General features: G+C 46.8%; 1 protein-coding gene across 1 annotated transcript in view; it reads right to left on the bottom strand.

Annotated features, from left to right (window-relative positions):
- Positions 1–12311, bottom strand: part of DCT (dopachrome tautomerase) — a 51400-nt gene extending 39089 nt beyond the window's left edge. The window contains exons 1-2 of the mRNA XM_004709779.4: positions 11996–12311; positions 1775–2074 (exon numbers count right to left, since the gene is read on the bottom strand). Coding sequence (XP_004709836.1) covers positions 1775–2074; positions 11996–12290 — 595 coding nt within the window. The 5' untranslated portion in view covers positions 12291–12311. The remainder of the gene's footprint in view (positions 1–1774; positions 2075–11995) is intronic.
- Positions 12312–18253: the final 5942 nt, after the last annotated feature.

Here is an 18253-nt window from a genome sequence, read left to right as displayed (position 1 = left end):
TTGGGCAATTTAATGACCTTCTTACTGCTGGTTCCATCTTTCTTCCCCCTTTCATAACAGCTTTGGATTGTTATGTAGAAACTTTAGCTAACTTTAGCTCTTTTTCAAAGTCCCTATAATTAATCCAGAGAGCTGAACAGACATGAATATAAATTTAATTCCTAGATGCGTCCAGAAACGATAGTTTTCTTTTCCTCTTGGGAGACTACCCTCTCATAAAGCAAGATTTCCTCCGTGTGATGACAGGAAAGCTATAAAGCTTTATAGCCAGAAGAGTCTCCTTATGTAGCGATAAAGAAAGACAGGTGCTTTCCTGTGAGGCAAGGTTTGAAATGACTCATGTTGAGAAAAGAACTGCTGCCATTGCTTTGGCTGCATCGTGTCTTTTTTTAATCCAGAACAAAGTTTAAAATTCTCAAAACAAAATGCTGAGGGAAAAATCGAGTGATGGCAAGCAGGCGATAAGACAAGGACAGACCATTCTAAAGGAAACCCTCGCCATTCCAAGCAACTTCTATGTCTTCTCTCTCGCCCAGACCCCAGCACGGGGCTCTGACTGTGGGGATCGTTGCAGGTACTGCCAAGAGTTCAGAACCACTCTACCAAGAATTTAGACTGGCTTCACATCCACCTGGAGCAAACTGGTATTAACGTTTTTCCAGACTGGAAAAATAGAGCTAAGGACACCATCTGACCTGCTTGTTTAAAAACCAGAAACCCACACTCACCCCACCGAGTCAGTGCTGACTCACAGTGGCCCTGTAGGACAGGCTAGAGAAGCGCCCGTGGCTTTCCCAGATGGCGTCTCTTCATGGGACTGGAGAGCCTGCTCTTTTTCCCACAGAGCGGGCTGGCGCTGTTCTCACTGCCGACCTTGTGGTTGGCAGGCCAACACGATGCCAAGAGGGCTCTTGCGTGGTTGGCTAATGGGCATTCTAAGGAAAACAACCCCTCTTCCATGATCTGCTTGGGCCCCACATGCTAGAAGGCTGACTCTCCAATAGCATGTTCTCAACTACCTGACTTAACTGTCCTCCAAAGACCCACCAGCAGGAGCCGACATTCCTCAGCTTATACTTCGCCCGCACAAAATGCAGTTGCCATCATACCAACTGTGCTCCTGGCAGCCCTACCTGGCCTACGTTGGCTGAGAATTGGGAAGTCGACTGCCAGGCCCTTCTTTGGGCCACCTCTGGGCGCACTCAAATACCCAACTTGTCCGTTAGCCACTGAATGCATGTACCACTTGCATCGCTCCGAGTCTCTAAAATGCAGGGCCTGGGTACCACAAATGATCCTCTGCAAGGTCAAACGTTTAACTGGACACACACTCCCAACACAGTCTCACTCAGCACCAAGAATGTCCCAGTGCTTTGGCACATGCTCGGTTAATCCCTCTGATACGAAGAGCCGTCCACAGAGGGCCTCTCCGACCAGAGTTAGAAAGGTTCTGCTCTGGAATCAGAATGCATTCCCTTCCACTTGACCAACTGTCGCCTTTGAGGAGTAATCGCTTCAGAGGCACCAGTTCAGACTTGGAACCAAGAAGACAGAGAAGGGGAAAGGCTGATTTAAAGGGCCGGCCAGGTACAGGGAGAGACTGCATTTGAACGCTGGGCTGGATGTCATCAGTCCATGACTTTCCTAAACCCAACACTCCCTTCAGGTTTCTGTCTTGTTAATTCACTTGTCTGACATTAACTTCTCACCTCCCACAGCCTCAAAGCTAAACCTGCATACCATGAAAAAAAGAAGGGGGTTGGGGGGAACCCACCTAATAACGTATCTCTGACAGAATAATAATGGAGCCACACAAAGTAGTCGTACACGCTGCAGTTAGTAATTTGCGGCTGGGTTCCATTGGGCCCGAGCAGGCCCAGCCAGTGCTGGGTGGTGATCACGTAGTCAGGGTGCGTGGTCTTCTTTGAGAGGTCCAGGCCACTCAGAAACTGCTCCCTCTCCTGAGGAGTCAGCGAGTGGATATTTTTCCGGACAACCGGTGGTTTCTTCTGATCACAGTTGGGGCCCGTCCAACCAAACTTGCAGTCTCCACAATTATAGCCAGCAAAGTTTCCTAGTTACATAAAAGGAAAAAAGATAGAGAAGAATGATTTCAAAGTTCCAATTTGTTTTTAAAATAAATTTGTGCGTTTCAACCAGAATGTGGTAGGAGGGAGGAGAAGAAGGGGCTGCAGAGAGCAGAGAATGAAGTTCCATCCCCTAATCTCTTTTTAAGGAGCTCTCGTGCCTGACCTCCAAACCCAAAACCAAACCCACTGCCATCGAGACAACTCTGACACGTAGTGACACTACAGGGCAAAACAGAACTCCCCTTTGGGTTTACAAGATGGTAGATCATTATGTGAGCAGAGAGCCTTATCTTTCTACCTAGAAGCCCCTGCTGGAATCAAACTAATGACCTTATAATTAGCAGCCCAATGTGTAACCTACTATATCGCCAGGGCACCTTTTGGTCTATCTCTGCAGAGGTTCAAAGTCCTGAAATATACACTCAGCAAATAAGTAAATGAGCTGATAGGACATTTAGGTGAAATCTAACATAAACGATCTGATTTGATTCACAAAAGAGACAGAGTTAAGACGAACATCGATGGAGGCTGCCAAGCTACACAGGTGAATGAGCCAAGGGGGCAGGAAGTAGAAATCACTGCAAGGTTTCTCGTCAACAGCACACACCCCTTGGTCTTATCATTGAAGCAAAATGGCGTGGCCATCAAGCATCCTTCTGATTAGTGTCTGGACTGCTAATTATTTTAACTTGCCCTTCACATTTCCCATCTTAGCCTTCTTGATTACTCATTGTGGGATGACCCGCTCCTCATTACTGAAGTAGTAATTAGTTAAACAGCAAAACTTTCTAGTATTATTAGAGCAAAGCTTTGAAACAAAGTGGGGGTGATAATGCTTATCTGCCAGAGGATTTATAAACCCCAAACCCAAACTCGCTGCCGTCAAGTCAACGCTGACTCACAGTGACCCCACTATGGAGATCCAAGACTATCAAAGCCCAGTCTGTCTCCTGTGAAGAGGCTGGTGGTTTTGAACTGCTGACCATGCGGATTGAAGCCTAACCTATAACCACTATACCACCAGGGCTTCTTAGCCTTTGTGCTATGTGAACAAAGTACAAAGACGTCTCTTTCCATTTGCCTGATGGATTTTTTTGATGAAAGAAAATGTCCTTTAAAATAATGTAAGTCACCCCAAATGAAACCCCAGGTCATCAAATTGATTCTGACTCAGTCACACTAGAGGAGAGAGTCGAACTGCCCCTTTGGGTTTCTGAGGCTATACATCTTTCCAAGCGTGGTATCATCTTTCTCCCTCAGAGAGGCTGGTGGGTTTGAACTGCTGACCTTGGGGTTAGCACCCCAACAGGTAACCCACTATGCTACCCAAACCCCACAGCCTTGGAGTGTCTCATACTACTTTCTCCTCTCCAGGGTTTCCAGGGTTCCCCTATCTTTAGGGGAGCAGATAGGCTCAGATTTTGCCTGAGGAGCAACGAGTGGGTTTGCCCACACAGCAGGGCAGCCTTCCAACTGTATATAACCCATGACAGTGCTGCCAGGGCTCCTGCATAACAGGATCCAAACCCAAACCAAGCTCACTGCCGTTGAGTTGATTCCAACTCAGTGTCCCATAGGACAGAGCAGAACTGCCCCTCTGGGTTCCTGGGTTATATATCTTTACAGCCCCCTCTTGTCCTCGGGGAAGCCGCTGTTCACCTGGTTGTTCACCTCGCATCCTACTACACCCCCGTATCATAAACTCACTGTCATTGAGTCAAGTCTGCATCATAGCAACCCTGTCGACTAGAGTCGAACTGGTCTTGTGGTTTCTGAGACTGTAAATCCTTCCAGGAGAGGAAAGCCTCCTCTCTCTCCTACGGAGTAGCTGGAAGTTTCCAATTCCTGCCCTGCACAGTCCGACTTGTGACCTACTGTGCCACCAGCCTTCACACCAGACAAAAACCTCGCTGCCACCGAGTCGATGGTGACTCCTAACCCCATATGACGGGGAAGAACGGATCCTGTGAGTTTCCAAGACTGTCGCTCTTTGCAGGAGTAGAAAGCCCCGTCTTCCTCCCACACACCATGGACTAGGGAGTGTTGAAGGAAACTACTTGGCGGTTTTGAGTACTCTGTTCTGCCAGAGGAGCCCTGGTAGGACAGAGGATTACAAATCGGGCTGCCAGCAGCAAAGTCAGCTGCTTAAATGTACTAGTCCCTTGGAGGGAGAAAGATGAGGTGTCTGTTCCCCCAAAATTAAAAACCTCAGATCCCCCAAGGGGCAGCTCACCTCTGTCTTATAGGTTCACTATGAGTCAGAATCCACTCGATGGCAGTGAGTGTCAAGGTCTGTCAAAGACGACCCTCCCGCATTCTGCTCAGAGTGGGGACGGACCTGTAAGTGAGGAATCCTGCAGCCGGGGCTGGCAGTGCTGACTGAAGAGACAAGGGCGAGGACAGCGCCCTTCAACGAAAGGCAGAGGCTCAGGACTGATGGCAGATAGGATCAGCTTCTGCCGTCTTTGAAAGGTTAAGGTCGTCAGTCGAAGAAGGAGACTTACCATCCAGGGGAGGGGCGGCCAGCTGGTTCTGTTGCATGTTTGCGGTCTAGAACACATTTTTCCCTATTTACATCTTGTCGTCTTCTTCCCGTGAACAACTGATTTACATTCTGACCTTTTGCATCCTGGGAATGCATGTTGGCACTGTCATTCTTAGTCTGATATGAGTGAACTTTTGCTTTCACAGCTCTTTGAAACATACAAAACAGTCTACCTATCATCACTGAGCTCAATTCTCACTTTTTTTTATGTCCCAGCGCTACAAGGGGGCTCCAAAGAGTTCATGGGAAAACATTCTCAAGACTGAAAATCATGTTTTTTGAATAGTTTGAATTAAACATTAAAATTCGTTTGGATGACTGAAGTGAAGCTATGGTGCACAAAGTTTTATGTAAGGAACATTTATTGAGTAGCTAGTGTGTCTACTGTTAGACACCACGCCAGGGGCTGGTGTTTCAGTACTAATCCAAACCAGACACCGGCCCTACCTTCATGCGTCACAGTGCTTGCAGGACCCTTCTAGAATTCTATACAATCCACGTGAAAATATCTTTGATTGCCACCTGTTCTGGCAGCCTGTACAGGAATAGAGTAATTTTCAGGAATTGGTTGAACAAAATGTTGTGAATATTAAAAACCACCATGAAAATTCAGTCATTCTTCCAGCTGTTTATGTACATACAATCCGGCTGATTAGAGATCATCTTCGCATAAAGCAATTCTTTCCTTCAAAATGCTAAAAAATGACACACCTAAACCATCTTCATAAATTCAACACACCTATATGTAAAGACATAAAACTTATCTTGGAATTTTGTCTCATTGCTGAATTGAAGTAATTCATACCTTATGTTGCGAGGATTTTGTGTTCATTTTTATTTTTTATGGTGAACTGGGCGATGGTTGACAGAGCGAATCATAAACTTTATGTTCCATACTTCATATGCAATCATTCATACGGCGTCCTCTCATTCATTGCCATCCACTCAATGAAATATCACTTCTCGCACTTCCTCCCTCGCCTGTTTCTATTCCTCCTTCTTTCCCAACCCTGCTGAACGTTGGCATCAGCTAACCATGCTGCGATTTTAGGATGGCCGTACTTTCTTTAAGGAGCTCTGGTGGAACTGCGGAATCATTGGTGGGCTGCCAACTGAAAGGTGAAAGTTTCCAATCTGCCTGTCACTATGCGGAAGAAAACTGAGGTTATCTCCTCTTGTTAAGATTTACTTTTCTGATGATGATAGCAATGTATGTACAAGCGTGCTTGACACAGTGGATTGTGATAAGAGCTGTACGATAAAATGATTTTAAACAAAGATTTACTTTTCTGCGTTTTTATTAGGAATCTTTGGGATTTACAAGAACAAAATCAGCAATAGCAAATGGTCTCTCATTCGGCAAATAATTTCTTGAACACTTACTCCCTGCAGGGCAGTCAATGCGAAACGTACCCTCTTCTGTGCTCCCATAGTATGTTGCTTCTTTCTCCCAACAGGTTTGTTGGCATATAATTCACGTACCACACAAGGCAATAGTCAACCACATCGAGAAGAGTTGTACAGCCATCACCACAATCGATTTTAGAACATTTCCTTCATTCTTTTACTCATTGTTATTAGCTCCCCATTTCCCCATATAGTGTTTTAGTGCACGCTTAGTAACGCTGTGTAAGCAAGTTGTTTAACCTCTCTGTATAGGATCCTTATGAACAACAAGGGCCTTAATATAGAAAGAGAGCATTTACATTAGTGTCTGCCACCAAGTAGGTTCAATATTCGGTGCTGCATTAACACTCACATTATTAGACACCATTTATCAAATAGTGTTGCTATTATTGTTTCCACATCTGAATTGCTTAACCACTACACTATGGATAAGTGTCACGTCTGCACTCTGAGCCTCATCATGTCTGTCCCAGTGGCTTCCAGTTCAGCTAAACAATAGACGGGTCTCTAAAGTGAGCAGTCATAAAGAAAGGTGTGCTCTCCTTAGCGTTCTCAGTCATTTCATATGAAAAATACAGCATTTGCCACAGGACAAAGTTCAGAGACAGGAAGGGCTGGGCCAGGAGGAGAAATGGAAACAGGAAACAGTGGGAAAGTGGGGGAAGTGGGCTACCCTGAGGATCGCAATCAATCACATGACGTAAATTGTATCTGCCTTGTTAAATAGAAACTGGATTGCTCTGTAAAACTTCTCTCAATTCACAATACAAAGGTAAACAACAACAACGAAGAGTCATGATAGAGACCGTTGCTTCTTGTAAAGAGATACAGGCTCAGAAACCAGATACAGGATCACGATGAGTTGGAATTGACTTCGTGGAACTGGGCTTTCAGTAGGATTTTACATCAATCTAAGCTGGCTCTTCCCCCCTACTGATATGTTCCCTGCTATTGACATCAGCAGGAATAACACAACACGAGAAGTGATGTCATTTTCAAGACTTTTGTTTAGCTTGCTAAGAAGTGGAGGGTGGGGGAGATCTCTTGTGATACCAATTGATCTATCATTGAGTACGTCCTGGAGCAGGAATTAAGGGTTGGCAGGCAGAGTCCTGTGCCTGCTAATGAGCAGGGTAAATATGGAGACGGTGAACACAAGCAAACACTGCACGTTCCTACATGAACTACATCAACCCAACCTCAGGAGACTATTAGACTAACTAAGCCTAAAGACCACCGATTAGCGCATTTACAAGTAATGCTAAATAGCCTATTCCTTTTAATTAAAGATTCTATTATTTTAATAACAATACTTAATACTCCCATAGGGCCTTTCATCTACAGAGCTCAAAAGGATTTTACAAGTGTGGTTTAATCATTATCCCCATTTCAGAGATTGGAAAATGGAGGCACTCAGTCACTTGTACAAACAAGAAATTCTCAGCCAATTGTTCAAAACCTATTTAATGTGCAAGCTTTTCAAAAGCCTGGAGACACAGCTGCAACTGGCATGTTCCCATAAATGTCAACTGGCAGGTAAGATTTGGTAGGTAACTGGCTTATGCCAAAGTGTCCTGAAATGTAGCTCTTCCAGCATAATCTGGTGGTGGTGGTGTTCCAATTTAGTTCTACAGAGAATAATAAAGAATTGAGCACAGCATTTTTCAAGTTCTTTTTGCAAGAGTTTGTATTCATTTCTACTAATAGGGTTAACCATAGGATTGAATTAAGCAATCACTTAAGAAAACTCAGAGTCATAGGTAGTCAGAATCCCAGAAGATAACTTACATCTCTTCCCCAAGGGTTTTTGAACATCCTTAGGAGCAGTGCAGGCTTGCAGACAGGAATGGTTTGGGGGATGAAGGTCAGGTTTAAATTCTAATTGAGGAAAAGTGTTAACCTGGAAAAACTGTCCTAGGAAAGCAAGCGACTCATCATTGGGAGAGGATAAATCAAAGGACCAGTGCCTTGTTTTCAGAGACCTGGTAGGACGCACAGAATTGTGGATATTAAGTAACTTTCCAGGCAGGTGTCCTGAGTTGCAAAGACATAGACAACTGAAGGGCCCTTCTTGGCTAACAGAAGGAGGATCAGAGTTGGGGCTGAGAGCCAGTGGTTGTCCTGGCCCTGGCTTTCTTGAGACACCATGCCACCAAGCGGGTCTTCCTTGTCTTCTCCTTGCAGCCTGCACATACAGGACAGCGGTCCTATTCCTGGCCCACTGCCTTTTTAGGAGAGCCCTACTGGTGCCAAGGCTGGATTACCCAATAAGTAAGGTATGCACAGGCCCCATTGAGCCTTCTGCCGTGCACCCACCGTTTCGCCTGTCCCTCACCACGCCAAAGATATAGGGGCCCCATGACTTTGCTCATCACAGATTATCATGTAAACACTATTACACTTGTGCATACCTTGCTCCATGGTTAAGCCACGTGGATGGCTCAGTGGGGAAGCACTCGCCTGCCAACAAGAAAGTCAGTGGTTTGAATCCACCAGTGTCTGCTCAGGAAAGTGGCCGTCAACTTCTGGAAAGACGGCGGCCTGGAGCAGGAAACCGGGGGGCCGTTGAACCCTGTCCTCAGGAGTTGCTATGTGTCTGGACCAACGAGATGGCGGCGAGTTTGGTTTGGTCCTTTGTAGGCACGTACTTTCTCACTGCGACGCACGGAGCAGGGAGCCCCTTCCTTACATTTTTAGAAAGGAGGATACTGTGGTCCTAAATTCCTTTCACTTCCAGAGGATTATTTTTAAGCAGTCCCTCAGTGATATAGTTAAAGCTCATTGTGCCAGCCTGACCGATAAACACATGTGGGGCTAATTGAAGGGCAAAGGGATAAATGGCTCAGTGAGCCTCGCCTTTCAAGTTCTCTGGTCTCTTGCTTTGTGATGGTCAGACCAGGGTGCAGCTGCCTTAGCCAGTTCCCTGCTTCAGCTGGCAAGGTTCACTTCCTGCATCCCTGAGGAGAAGCCACGTGGACCTATCCAGATGCAGCCCTTACACGTTCACTGACTCGGCTCTCCTCCTGCAGTTGGTATCATAGTGTGTGTTTTGTGAGATGGAGGAGTACTTTGTGGACTGGTATTGGACATATGGGTTAATGGATTAATGATGGACTTGTGGGCTTGGGCAGCACTGGGTTGGGGTGTTTTCTTGATGTGCCTTTAACTTTTACATAAAACTCTCTCTTATACATGAGTTTCTGTGGATTTGTTTCTCTAAAGTAACCAGATTAACACACTCAGTAAAATAAAAAAAGTAGCAATTGTTTCTGTGCCACTATTCACTAGTTTATTCTGTCACTCCCACCTTATTTTAAGAAGTTTCTAAGCAGGTAAAAATAGAAAAAGTAGGTGGTGATGAGTTAACAGTTATGTCTGACTTCTAAAATCTTCTGCCCTGGGCTTCAATGAAGTGGAAATGCCCAATCTTTATAACTCATGGCACGTCACTGTTGCTTGACCTGGAAATAATTACTCTGGAAGTAGTTCTGAGTCATCAACGAAGAAGTTACCATGGCAACGTGATTTCCAGCAGCACAGCGCTATGGGCCTGCTGCCTCTCATCAAGCAGAAACGCTAGGAGAATCTGTGAGGCAATGGCAAGAGGATCGAATACTTCAAGAGCATAGAAGACACGAACAGTGTGTACCAACATGCTGTTAAAAATGTTTCTCATAGGATTGGCCCAGGGCAAAACGAAGGCCCAAGAGCTAATCACAAAATTAGCAACATGACTACAAAATTATTTTAAAGTAAGATTTTTTAAAAAATGTTTTTAAACACGTTGTATTAAACTGACAACTACTTTAACACCCTACTTTTCCCCTATTCTCCTCGCCCCTGTGCTTGCAGAGTGAAACTGCTCCATAGGGGTTTCAAGGCTGTAGAAACGAGCCTGATTTCCAAGCCACCTCTCCACCAAAACCCCAAATTCCTGCCATAGAGACCATCTAGGGCAGGCTGGAACTTCCCCTGTGGGTTTCTGGGACTGTAACTCTATGGGAATGGAAAGCCTCATCTTTCTCCTGAAGAACTCCTGGTGGTTTGAACTGCTGACCTTGTGATTAGTAGCCTAGCACATACCCCACTACCCCACGGTGCCACCAGGCCCTTCTAACAAGAACAACTGCCCCTGTGGGTTTCTGAGTCTGTAAATCTTTATGGGAGCAGAAAGCCTTATCTTTCTCCCATGGAATGGCTGGTAGTTTCAACCTGCTGACCTGGGGGTTAGCAATTTACCTGTAATTTACTGCACCAAGAGGGCTCCTTAACGAGTCTCTCAAAATGAAATCCACTACCATCAAGTTAATTCTGACTCATAGCGACTGGATAGGACAGGCTAGAACTGCCCCAGAGGGTTTCTGAGACTATAAACCTTTACGAGCGTTGAAAGCCTTATCTTTGTCTTAGGAAGCATCTGATGGCTTTGAACTGCTGACTTCCCTGTGAACAGCCCAAGCAGTCTAGTGCATCAACAGGGCCCTTAAGGCACCTCTTGGCTATAAAACACCAGCCTTTGGGTAGCAGTCAGCTTTGTGGACTCGGCTTTGTTGCTATCAGCCACCACGTTGGTTCTGGTGCATAACCACTCTATTTACAGCAGAATGAAGTACCTCCTGGTGGGGAGCTATCCTCAGCCTTGCTCTGCTTGAGCCCATTGCTGCAGCCACTGCGTCATCTTATTGAAGGTCTTCCTCCTTTTCATTGCCCTGGGCTGCCAACTACAAGGTCAGCAGTTTGAAACCACCAGCCAGCTCCTCAGGAGAAATGGGAGACTTTCTTCTCCTGTAAAGAGTTACAGTCTCAGAAACTCACAGGGGCAGTTCGAGCTGTCCTAGGGGGTCACGATGAGTCCGCAGCAGCTCACTGGCAGGGAGCCTGGTTTTGGTTTGTTTTGTTTTCTACTGTACCAGGCATGAAGTCCTTCTCCAGGGACTTGCCCTTCCTGACAACATGTCCAAAGTCTGTGAGACGACTTCTTGCCATTCTTGCTTCTAAGGAGGACTCTGGTTGTACTCCCTACACAACTTGCCATAACTCAGTATTTTCCCATGTTCCAGCTTCATGGGCGAACAGAAGTTAAAGACACGCTTAGAAGGGGACAAAGGCGTACGCAGCCAGCTGCTCTAAAGGGGCTTTGTGGTGGCTACTCCTACCACTGCTGAGCGGAGGCAGCAACACCAAGCCAAGGGCAGAGAGGCTTGGAACCAGAGGAGCCAGGGATGCAGAGACATCCAAGAAATGGGTACCAAGAGAGACTAGGCTCTGAAAGAGCCACTGTGAGGAAATTCTAAATGTCTAATTCACAGCAGGACCAGAGTGAGAAAGTGTGTGTGTGGCGGGGGGTGGGGGAACATTTTCATACACTAACAACCATCCCTTCCCCGGCTGACTGAGGAAGCTATGTCTTGCCACTTCTCACCCACATGAGCAAAATTACATCCCAGTCATCCCTTTAATGAGATGACAGACCCCACCTGGGATCTGCTCCAAGCATCAGAAATGCAGAGACGAGGCTTCAGAACCCTGGCCTTGACTTCTTCCTTCTAAATGCCAAGCCTCACCCCCTCCTTCAACAAGTGCAAACCCATTACAGAAGGAGAAGGGTCCGAACCGATCTTGAAAGGACTTGTTCCCAGTTTCAAAGCTGACTGTGAGCTCTTTAGCATGCTTCCAGCAAGCGAGCCAACAGTGTGTTGGCATGGGTTCTTATGATCAGGCTTGCCCATGTCATATTTATTTCATGTTCATAATTAGATACACAAGATCATGGGAAGAATGTAACTAGAACACCAGCCTTAACCCACATGCTTCCTGCAGAATAGCAAACCAGAGCTTGACTTTCAAAACTTGGTCTCGGTGAAACGCTTCATCTTTTTCCCAAGAAGGATGCTCTTTGGGGCCCACCCACAGCTCTGAGAGTGGGCCACGGTTGCCCACAGGGACCTCTTACCTGTGCACCTGCAGGTCCGCTGGAAAAACTTCCTGGGCCACTGCTCTCGGTCATCTCGGTTCCGCAGGACATAAGGGCCACTCCAGGGCCTGGAGTCAGCTGCAACCTCTCCACACTGTCCCCGGCCCTCCTGCCAGCCACACACATTGGCTGGCTCCACGCCCAGGGGTGGACAGCACTCTTTGGATGCCAGGCTGCCCACTGTCATGCAGACCCGAGGAAACTGAGCCCAAGTCAAGGGCAGAATCCCACAGCCCAGGCAACTGAGCATGAGTCCCCATGTTAATGGGCCCATGGCTTTAGACCTGGGAGAATCTCCTCTTACACCAATTCTCTCTCTCCCCACCACTCTGAGATTCTGGAGCATTCGCTTTGTTCTCTTTCTCTTGTTCTTTCGGAGGTAATATCGAGGGGGCTTATTTTTGCCGTCAATCCCTCTTCTCTTCTAAAAACAATACAAACAAACTTTAAAAACCACAGAATCTACACGTGTCCACACGCATGCACACACTTTCATGTGGTTCGCAGTCTGAGACAAGTAAAACAAATTCCATGAGAAGCTCTGCTAGCAGCCAGATTTAATGAGGGGACTGCTTCCCACCAGGCTCCCCTCTGTTAAATCAGGCTTTGTCTAATTGAGTTAATTTACAGAACACTCCAGCTATACTACTTATTACGCTGCTATGTCTATAACCGCTCCTTTTCTCCTTGACTTTAATTGCCTTGAACTCAGTTCAAAAGCCAGTGCCGCGCTGCCTTTGCTGGGGTGGGCCTGCCAAGCCACGGGGCCTTGTGGGGCTTATGTAAGGGCTGGGAGAAGCCCTCATTAGGGGGATTAGTATTGGAGAAAGCCTCATCCTTAGCACATGACCCAAAGTGCACAATGAAGTAGATAGAGTTTCTGGCTTTGTTTCAAGGGGGTAAAACCTTCTTCTTTATCTGGGCTCCTGTGCTCCCGCCAAGCTTGTGACCTAAGCCTTCCCAGGGAGTCAATGGAAGCAGTTAGAGCTCCATCAAAGGCCCTTCACAGGCAACCTACAATTCACTCGTGAGTGCTCACTGACGCACTGGGGAGATCGCTGCAGGGGTCACCCAGCCCCCAAAATAAAGAAAGATTGAGTTCGGTCAGACACACAAGGAACAGCTTTGTCCCACCACTGCAGATCGTCTTCCTTCCAAAGAATAACTCACTCTTCTCCTGATTGACTCATCTTCCCAGCAGGTCCTTTTCATTACACAACGGTGCCCGCTACTAGAAATGGAGAGTTGTCTTTCTCTAATTATCATGGGGGGAATTCCTCACATCTAGACCAACAGATTACATCATGAGAACCAGAAAACGATTGAAATTGTCCAGGATTTCATCTTGGTGCAGCCACAACCAAGGCTCGCAGAAGCAGCAGTCAAGGGAGCAAACGCGCGTTCATTCCCGTTCATTCCGTTACTCTGCTGCACAAGACCTCTTCAACGTGTTGGGAAGCAAGGAGTTACTTTGAGGACTGAAGTGCATCTGGCCCAAACCATGAGATTTTCCATCCCCTCTTATGCGTGTGAAAGATGGACATGGAATAAGGAAGGCCACAGAAGAATGAATGCGTTATGTTACTGGCACAGAATATATTAAAAGTCCCACAGACTGCCAGAGTAACAACAACAACAACACAATATGTCTGGAGAGAAGTAAGACACGATATGTCTCCTTAGAAGCAAGGATGGCAAGGCTTTGTCTCCCGTACTTTGGACATGTGGTCAGGAAAGACCCGTCCCTGGAAGAGGACACCATGCTTGGTAAAGTGGAGGGGCAGCAGAAGAGAGGCAGACCCAGGAAAAGATGGGTTGACATCGTGGCAGCAACGATGGTCTCAAAGCTCAGGACCACTGTGAGGCTGGAGCAGGACTGGGCGTGGCTTCCGTTTGCTGTATGAGGCTCACCCCAAGTTGGGACTGACTGCATGGCACCAGCAGACAGTCAGACAGTGGGCCATGCGGGCTCACCTGCTCGTTGTCTAATTCCTGTTAGAAGATGAGCGTTGTCAGCCTGCAGTCTAGAAGGCAGTACCCCCGAGGCTGGGGGAGGCGAGGGGTGGGAGTGGTGCAGATCATCAGTGGGGAACCTGCCACAGCACTGGCCGATTCTGGTAGAAACACGACCCTCTCGTGCTGTAAGTGCCTGTGGAGAGAGACAAGGTCCACCCGGTTTGATAAAAACTTTGTATCGGGGCATAAAGAAGAAAGCTGTCACGTGGTAAACAGATCGCTAATGTTATAAACCAGGAACTCCTCCCCTCTGTGTCACCCCCATAGTATTAAAATCCCTAAAACAAAATCCACTACCATCAAGTCAATTCCGACTCAAAGCCACCCTACCGCACAGAGTAGAGCTGCCTCGGTCCCGGAATGTGCAGCCTCACCCTTCTCCCGCCTCTCGAAATACTGTCACTGGTTAAAGGACACTTCTCCACCCTGCACCCCAGAGCAGTTCAATCCGAATCTCTGACAGGGCGGCAGTATCTGTTTAATGCTTCTAATTGCAGGCAGAGTGGAAATGCACTGAGTCAGAACAGACCCCAAAGGACAGGTTGAAATCGAGTCCGCTAGCAGGTGCCATAGACGGGCGGAAAGTGAACTGATACCAGAATCACAGCCTCTCAGTGAGAGGCGTTTCTGGCGCTCTTTCCAGGACTCCATTTGTGTGCGTTGACTGTTACTGCCATGCCAGCTTTAAGGTGCTTTTAGATAGTATTCTGTGCTTCGGGAAGTTCTCTCCTCCCGCCAACGAAATCCCATTTCCTGCAAGTCAATTCCAACTCAGTGATGCTACATGGAACGCTCCAGCTTTGCAGGGGCACATCGCCCCCTGGAGAGTGGCTGGAGAATTAGAACCACCAACTCTGGCTAGCAGGCCTAAGGCTGACCTGACAGCATCACCAGGGATCCTGGGGTGACACCCTGACGTTCCACAAAAGTGAAGAGTCCAATTTCTTGCATGCTGAAACTGGTGGAGGCAAGAGCTCTCGTGTCAGAATGTCTTAGGTCTGTCTACGTCCAGAAATCCTTCTTTTCATCAATGGTCCTTGCTGGTAACTCATCCAGTCCCTTTGCCTCTAGTTAGCAGCATTATATGCAGGATATTACAGCTCCCCCCAAACTTAGCTCTGGTCCTGACCTCTGCTGGGAGCTCCCAAGCATATCTTTAACTTCCGACCTGCATTCTCCCCTAAGAGGTTCAGCCATCTCTCGATGAACACGCCCAATGCAGAACTTTTGTTCTCTCCTCCTCCTACCACACGTTCCTCCATTGGCCTTCTCCATCTCAGTAAACAGCATCACGGAAACCCACTAAGTCACCCTGGATTTGTCTCTTGCCTCCACTCATCACTACTCATTGAGTACAATCCGAGCTCCTTTGCACAACCTGTAACAGAGCGAAGAAGTGCTGGTGGTGCAATGGGCTTGGCCACTAGCCAAAAAGAACCCCCTCTCCCAGTGGATGCCACCGGAGAGCTGGTGACCTGCTTCCCCAAAGATGACAACCAGGAAAGCCATCGGGGCGATTCTGCACTATTACATGGGGTCCCCGTGAGACAAAATCAGCTCTAAGACCCACCCCAACCACATCGGGGAGCTTCTCAAAGTGTGGTTCTCAGAGAGATCCACAAACTGTGTGTTCCCAGTGCCCCCTAGATATGTACAAAAATCAAGAGGAAGCATTTTGAAATTTTTTATAGAATTCAACGTGATCTTAACACTCAAGTACCTCATCAGTGGACTGTAGTCATCGAGAAGGAGCCTGCTCGCTCGGTGATTACCGGGGTGTAACACAAACTGAGAACTAGTCGTGTGTAGTTGGATCATATGTGAGTCTGTGGCAGTTGGATTTTCTGTCAACTTGAACTTGTGTAAAAGTGTATGGGAAGAGTCTAACCTGTCAATCAAGTCACAGCCTCGAGGTTCTTCCTTGGAAGTGTGACCTTTTTGTAAGAGAAGCACTGGGAACATCTCGCCTCTCTGCCCCATCACCCCCTCACCCTCTGCCTGCTGAGATTCTCTGCCTGCCTCCAGGGACAGCCCCACATGGGCTGCTAACACCTGGCAGCCAACCTGAGAGCTGCCAGCACCTTGCCGTGTTTTCACCATATTTGGATCCGTGGAACTCAGCATCCTCCGACCTGTGACCTTTCTGCACCCTGCTTCCCCTTTCTGCTAAGTTTGGCTAGAGAGGACTCCAGCTAGCATCAGCCCCATGGACTTAACTCTAATTGCTGTGCACTTGATCTAGAACTCTTCTGTTCGTTTAAATCAAGTAATTACTTAGTAGGCTTCCCATCTATTTCACTCCAGGGACGCTGTGCCTAAGTAGCCAATGCCAAAAATCCTCGAATCAGGTCATCTGATTACCATGTGGACCCTGCTGCTCATTATGGTACCCACGCCCACCTCTCCTCTGTTGATCAAATGCTGCTGCTGCTGCTCCTACCACCATAAGGCCCAAGCAGCCCCACTGTAGACACGTGTCTTAATTCAGTTAGGGAAGTTCTAATAGTGCCCACTTGGCCTTTCCTGTCATACTAACACCTATTCCACATTTTAGGGATCCAATATGAGGGCTCTGCCAGTTGCTGAATCTGCCTTTTCCAGTGATGCATTCCGGAACGGGGGAAATGCCAGCAGGGTAGGTGCAGAGACCCGTTGGACCCACTGTGAGACTAATCTGAGTTAAAATCCCATGAATAACTTTGTCTCCATATGCCCCCACTCTGACTGGCTGGCTCTGCTCTGCCTGGAATGCTCTTGCCCTGGGTCCTGCTGGCCACTCTGACTCCAGCTCCTGTGTCAGCTTCTGAGAGAGGCCTTCCCTGAGCGTTCTCTGTGACAGGTCTGCAGCCACCCACCTTCTCTACCACTGTGCCACTCTCATTCCTTTAGAGCACTTTTCACTATCTAAAAAGAACTGATGTATGTCTTTGGTTTCTGAGAGGCCAGGCTCTCTAATAGAGGTAAATTCCAGAAAAGGAAGAGCTTTAGCTGCGCTGTGTTTTCCCAGTGCTTGGCAAAACAGGCTACTCGATAATATTTGTCATATGAGAGGGCTTCAAAAAGTTTGTAGAAAAATGGAACTGAAAGATAATGGGGTTTTTCCTTGGCCTTTGGAGTCCTGCTCATAAAATATTGTTATACAAAATCAACTAATATGAAATGAATAAATAATATCACATTATACGATCTATGGAGAAATTGATGGGCTTCCTGTACCTCTCCGAGAATGACAGTGCACGGGGCTCCTCTCTCCATGCCTGCTCTTGGGTGGAAGACTGAATGTTTAAAGGGAACAACGTCAATGAATCTGAAATCCCATCAGCCTTGAGCAAACAGAGTGTCCAGCACCAAGCAAGCATTTCAAGTTACTTGATATACTTCCCCAAATCATCATCACCCCATGGAATACGGGACACCCCTTATTCCCCCCATGGAACCACCAAGTGTAATGTTCCACATCTAGAAAGAGGGCAGGGAAGACAAAATCAGCCCGAGAAGAAAAAACAAATGCTTGACAAGCAAGGAGGAAAAAACTAAAAGAATAAATCATTTGGCCCTGAGTTGAATTGGCAGGGGATAACTTTGAGGATCTTCATAAAGGAAGAACACTTTACTTTGGATTTGGCAGGACATTAAGTTATGTTGTGGGAAATATCACGTGAAATGTGTGAAATCCGTTCATATCAGCCGTACAGCTCCCACAGTCATTTTATAGGAGCCAAAGGACAGATTTCTCTCAGGGTCCAGTATCCACAAATGTTGCACTTCCCCACGGCAACTAGACTGTCCCAAACTTTTGAACCTGGCAATTCTTAGGGTCTTGCTCTAGTCTTTGCCTTGCCCAGTTACAACCCTGAGGATAAAGCTGCTAGCCCTGCATCAAGCAAGTGATCCATGCAGTCTATAGTTTATTTTCCTTCCCTTCTTTATGTGCCTGGATTCTGAGATCCTTATTTTACCCAGTTACATATTTCGCTGTATTTTTTCAAGCCTGCCTCAAACCCTTGTGTAAAATGAGACATCTCCACAGATGAGGGGCTTCAAATACGTTCATAGGAAATTTAAATTACCTTTTCATTCCATTTTTCCATGGATTTTTAAAAAGTTATTTGTATATGTCTGTATAAGTCCAACAATAATTAAAACCAAGTCAGTTGTAGTTTGTAGGCAATGCAGAATTTACAGAAGAATTCAGAAAGAATCTCTGAGAAGTTGGCTTTA

The sequence above is a fragment of the Echinops telfairi genome, unplaced genomic scaffold (genome assembly GCF_000313985.2).
Source record: "Echinops telfairi isolate 266 unplaced genomic scaffold, ASM31398v2 ScPeMD7_7405;HRSCAF=8443, whole genome shotgun sequence".
NCBI lineage: Eukaryota > Metazoa > Chordata > Mammalia > Afrosoricida > Tenrecidae > Echinops > Echinops telfairi.
This window is presented reverse-complemented; position numbering and strand designations above follow the sequence as displayed.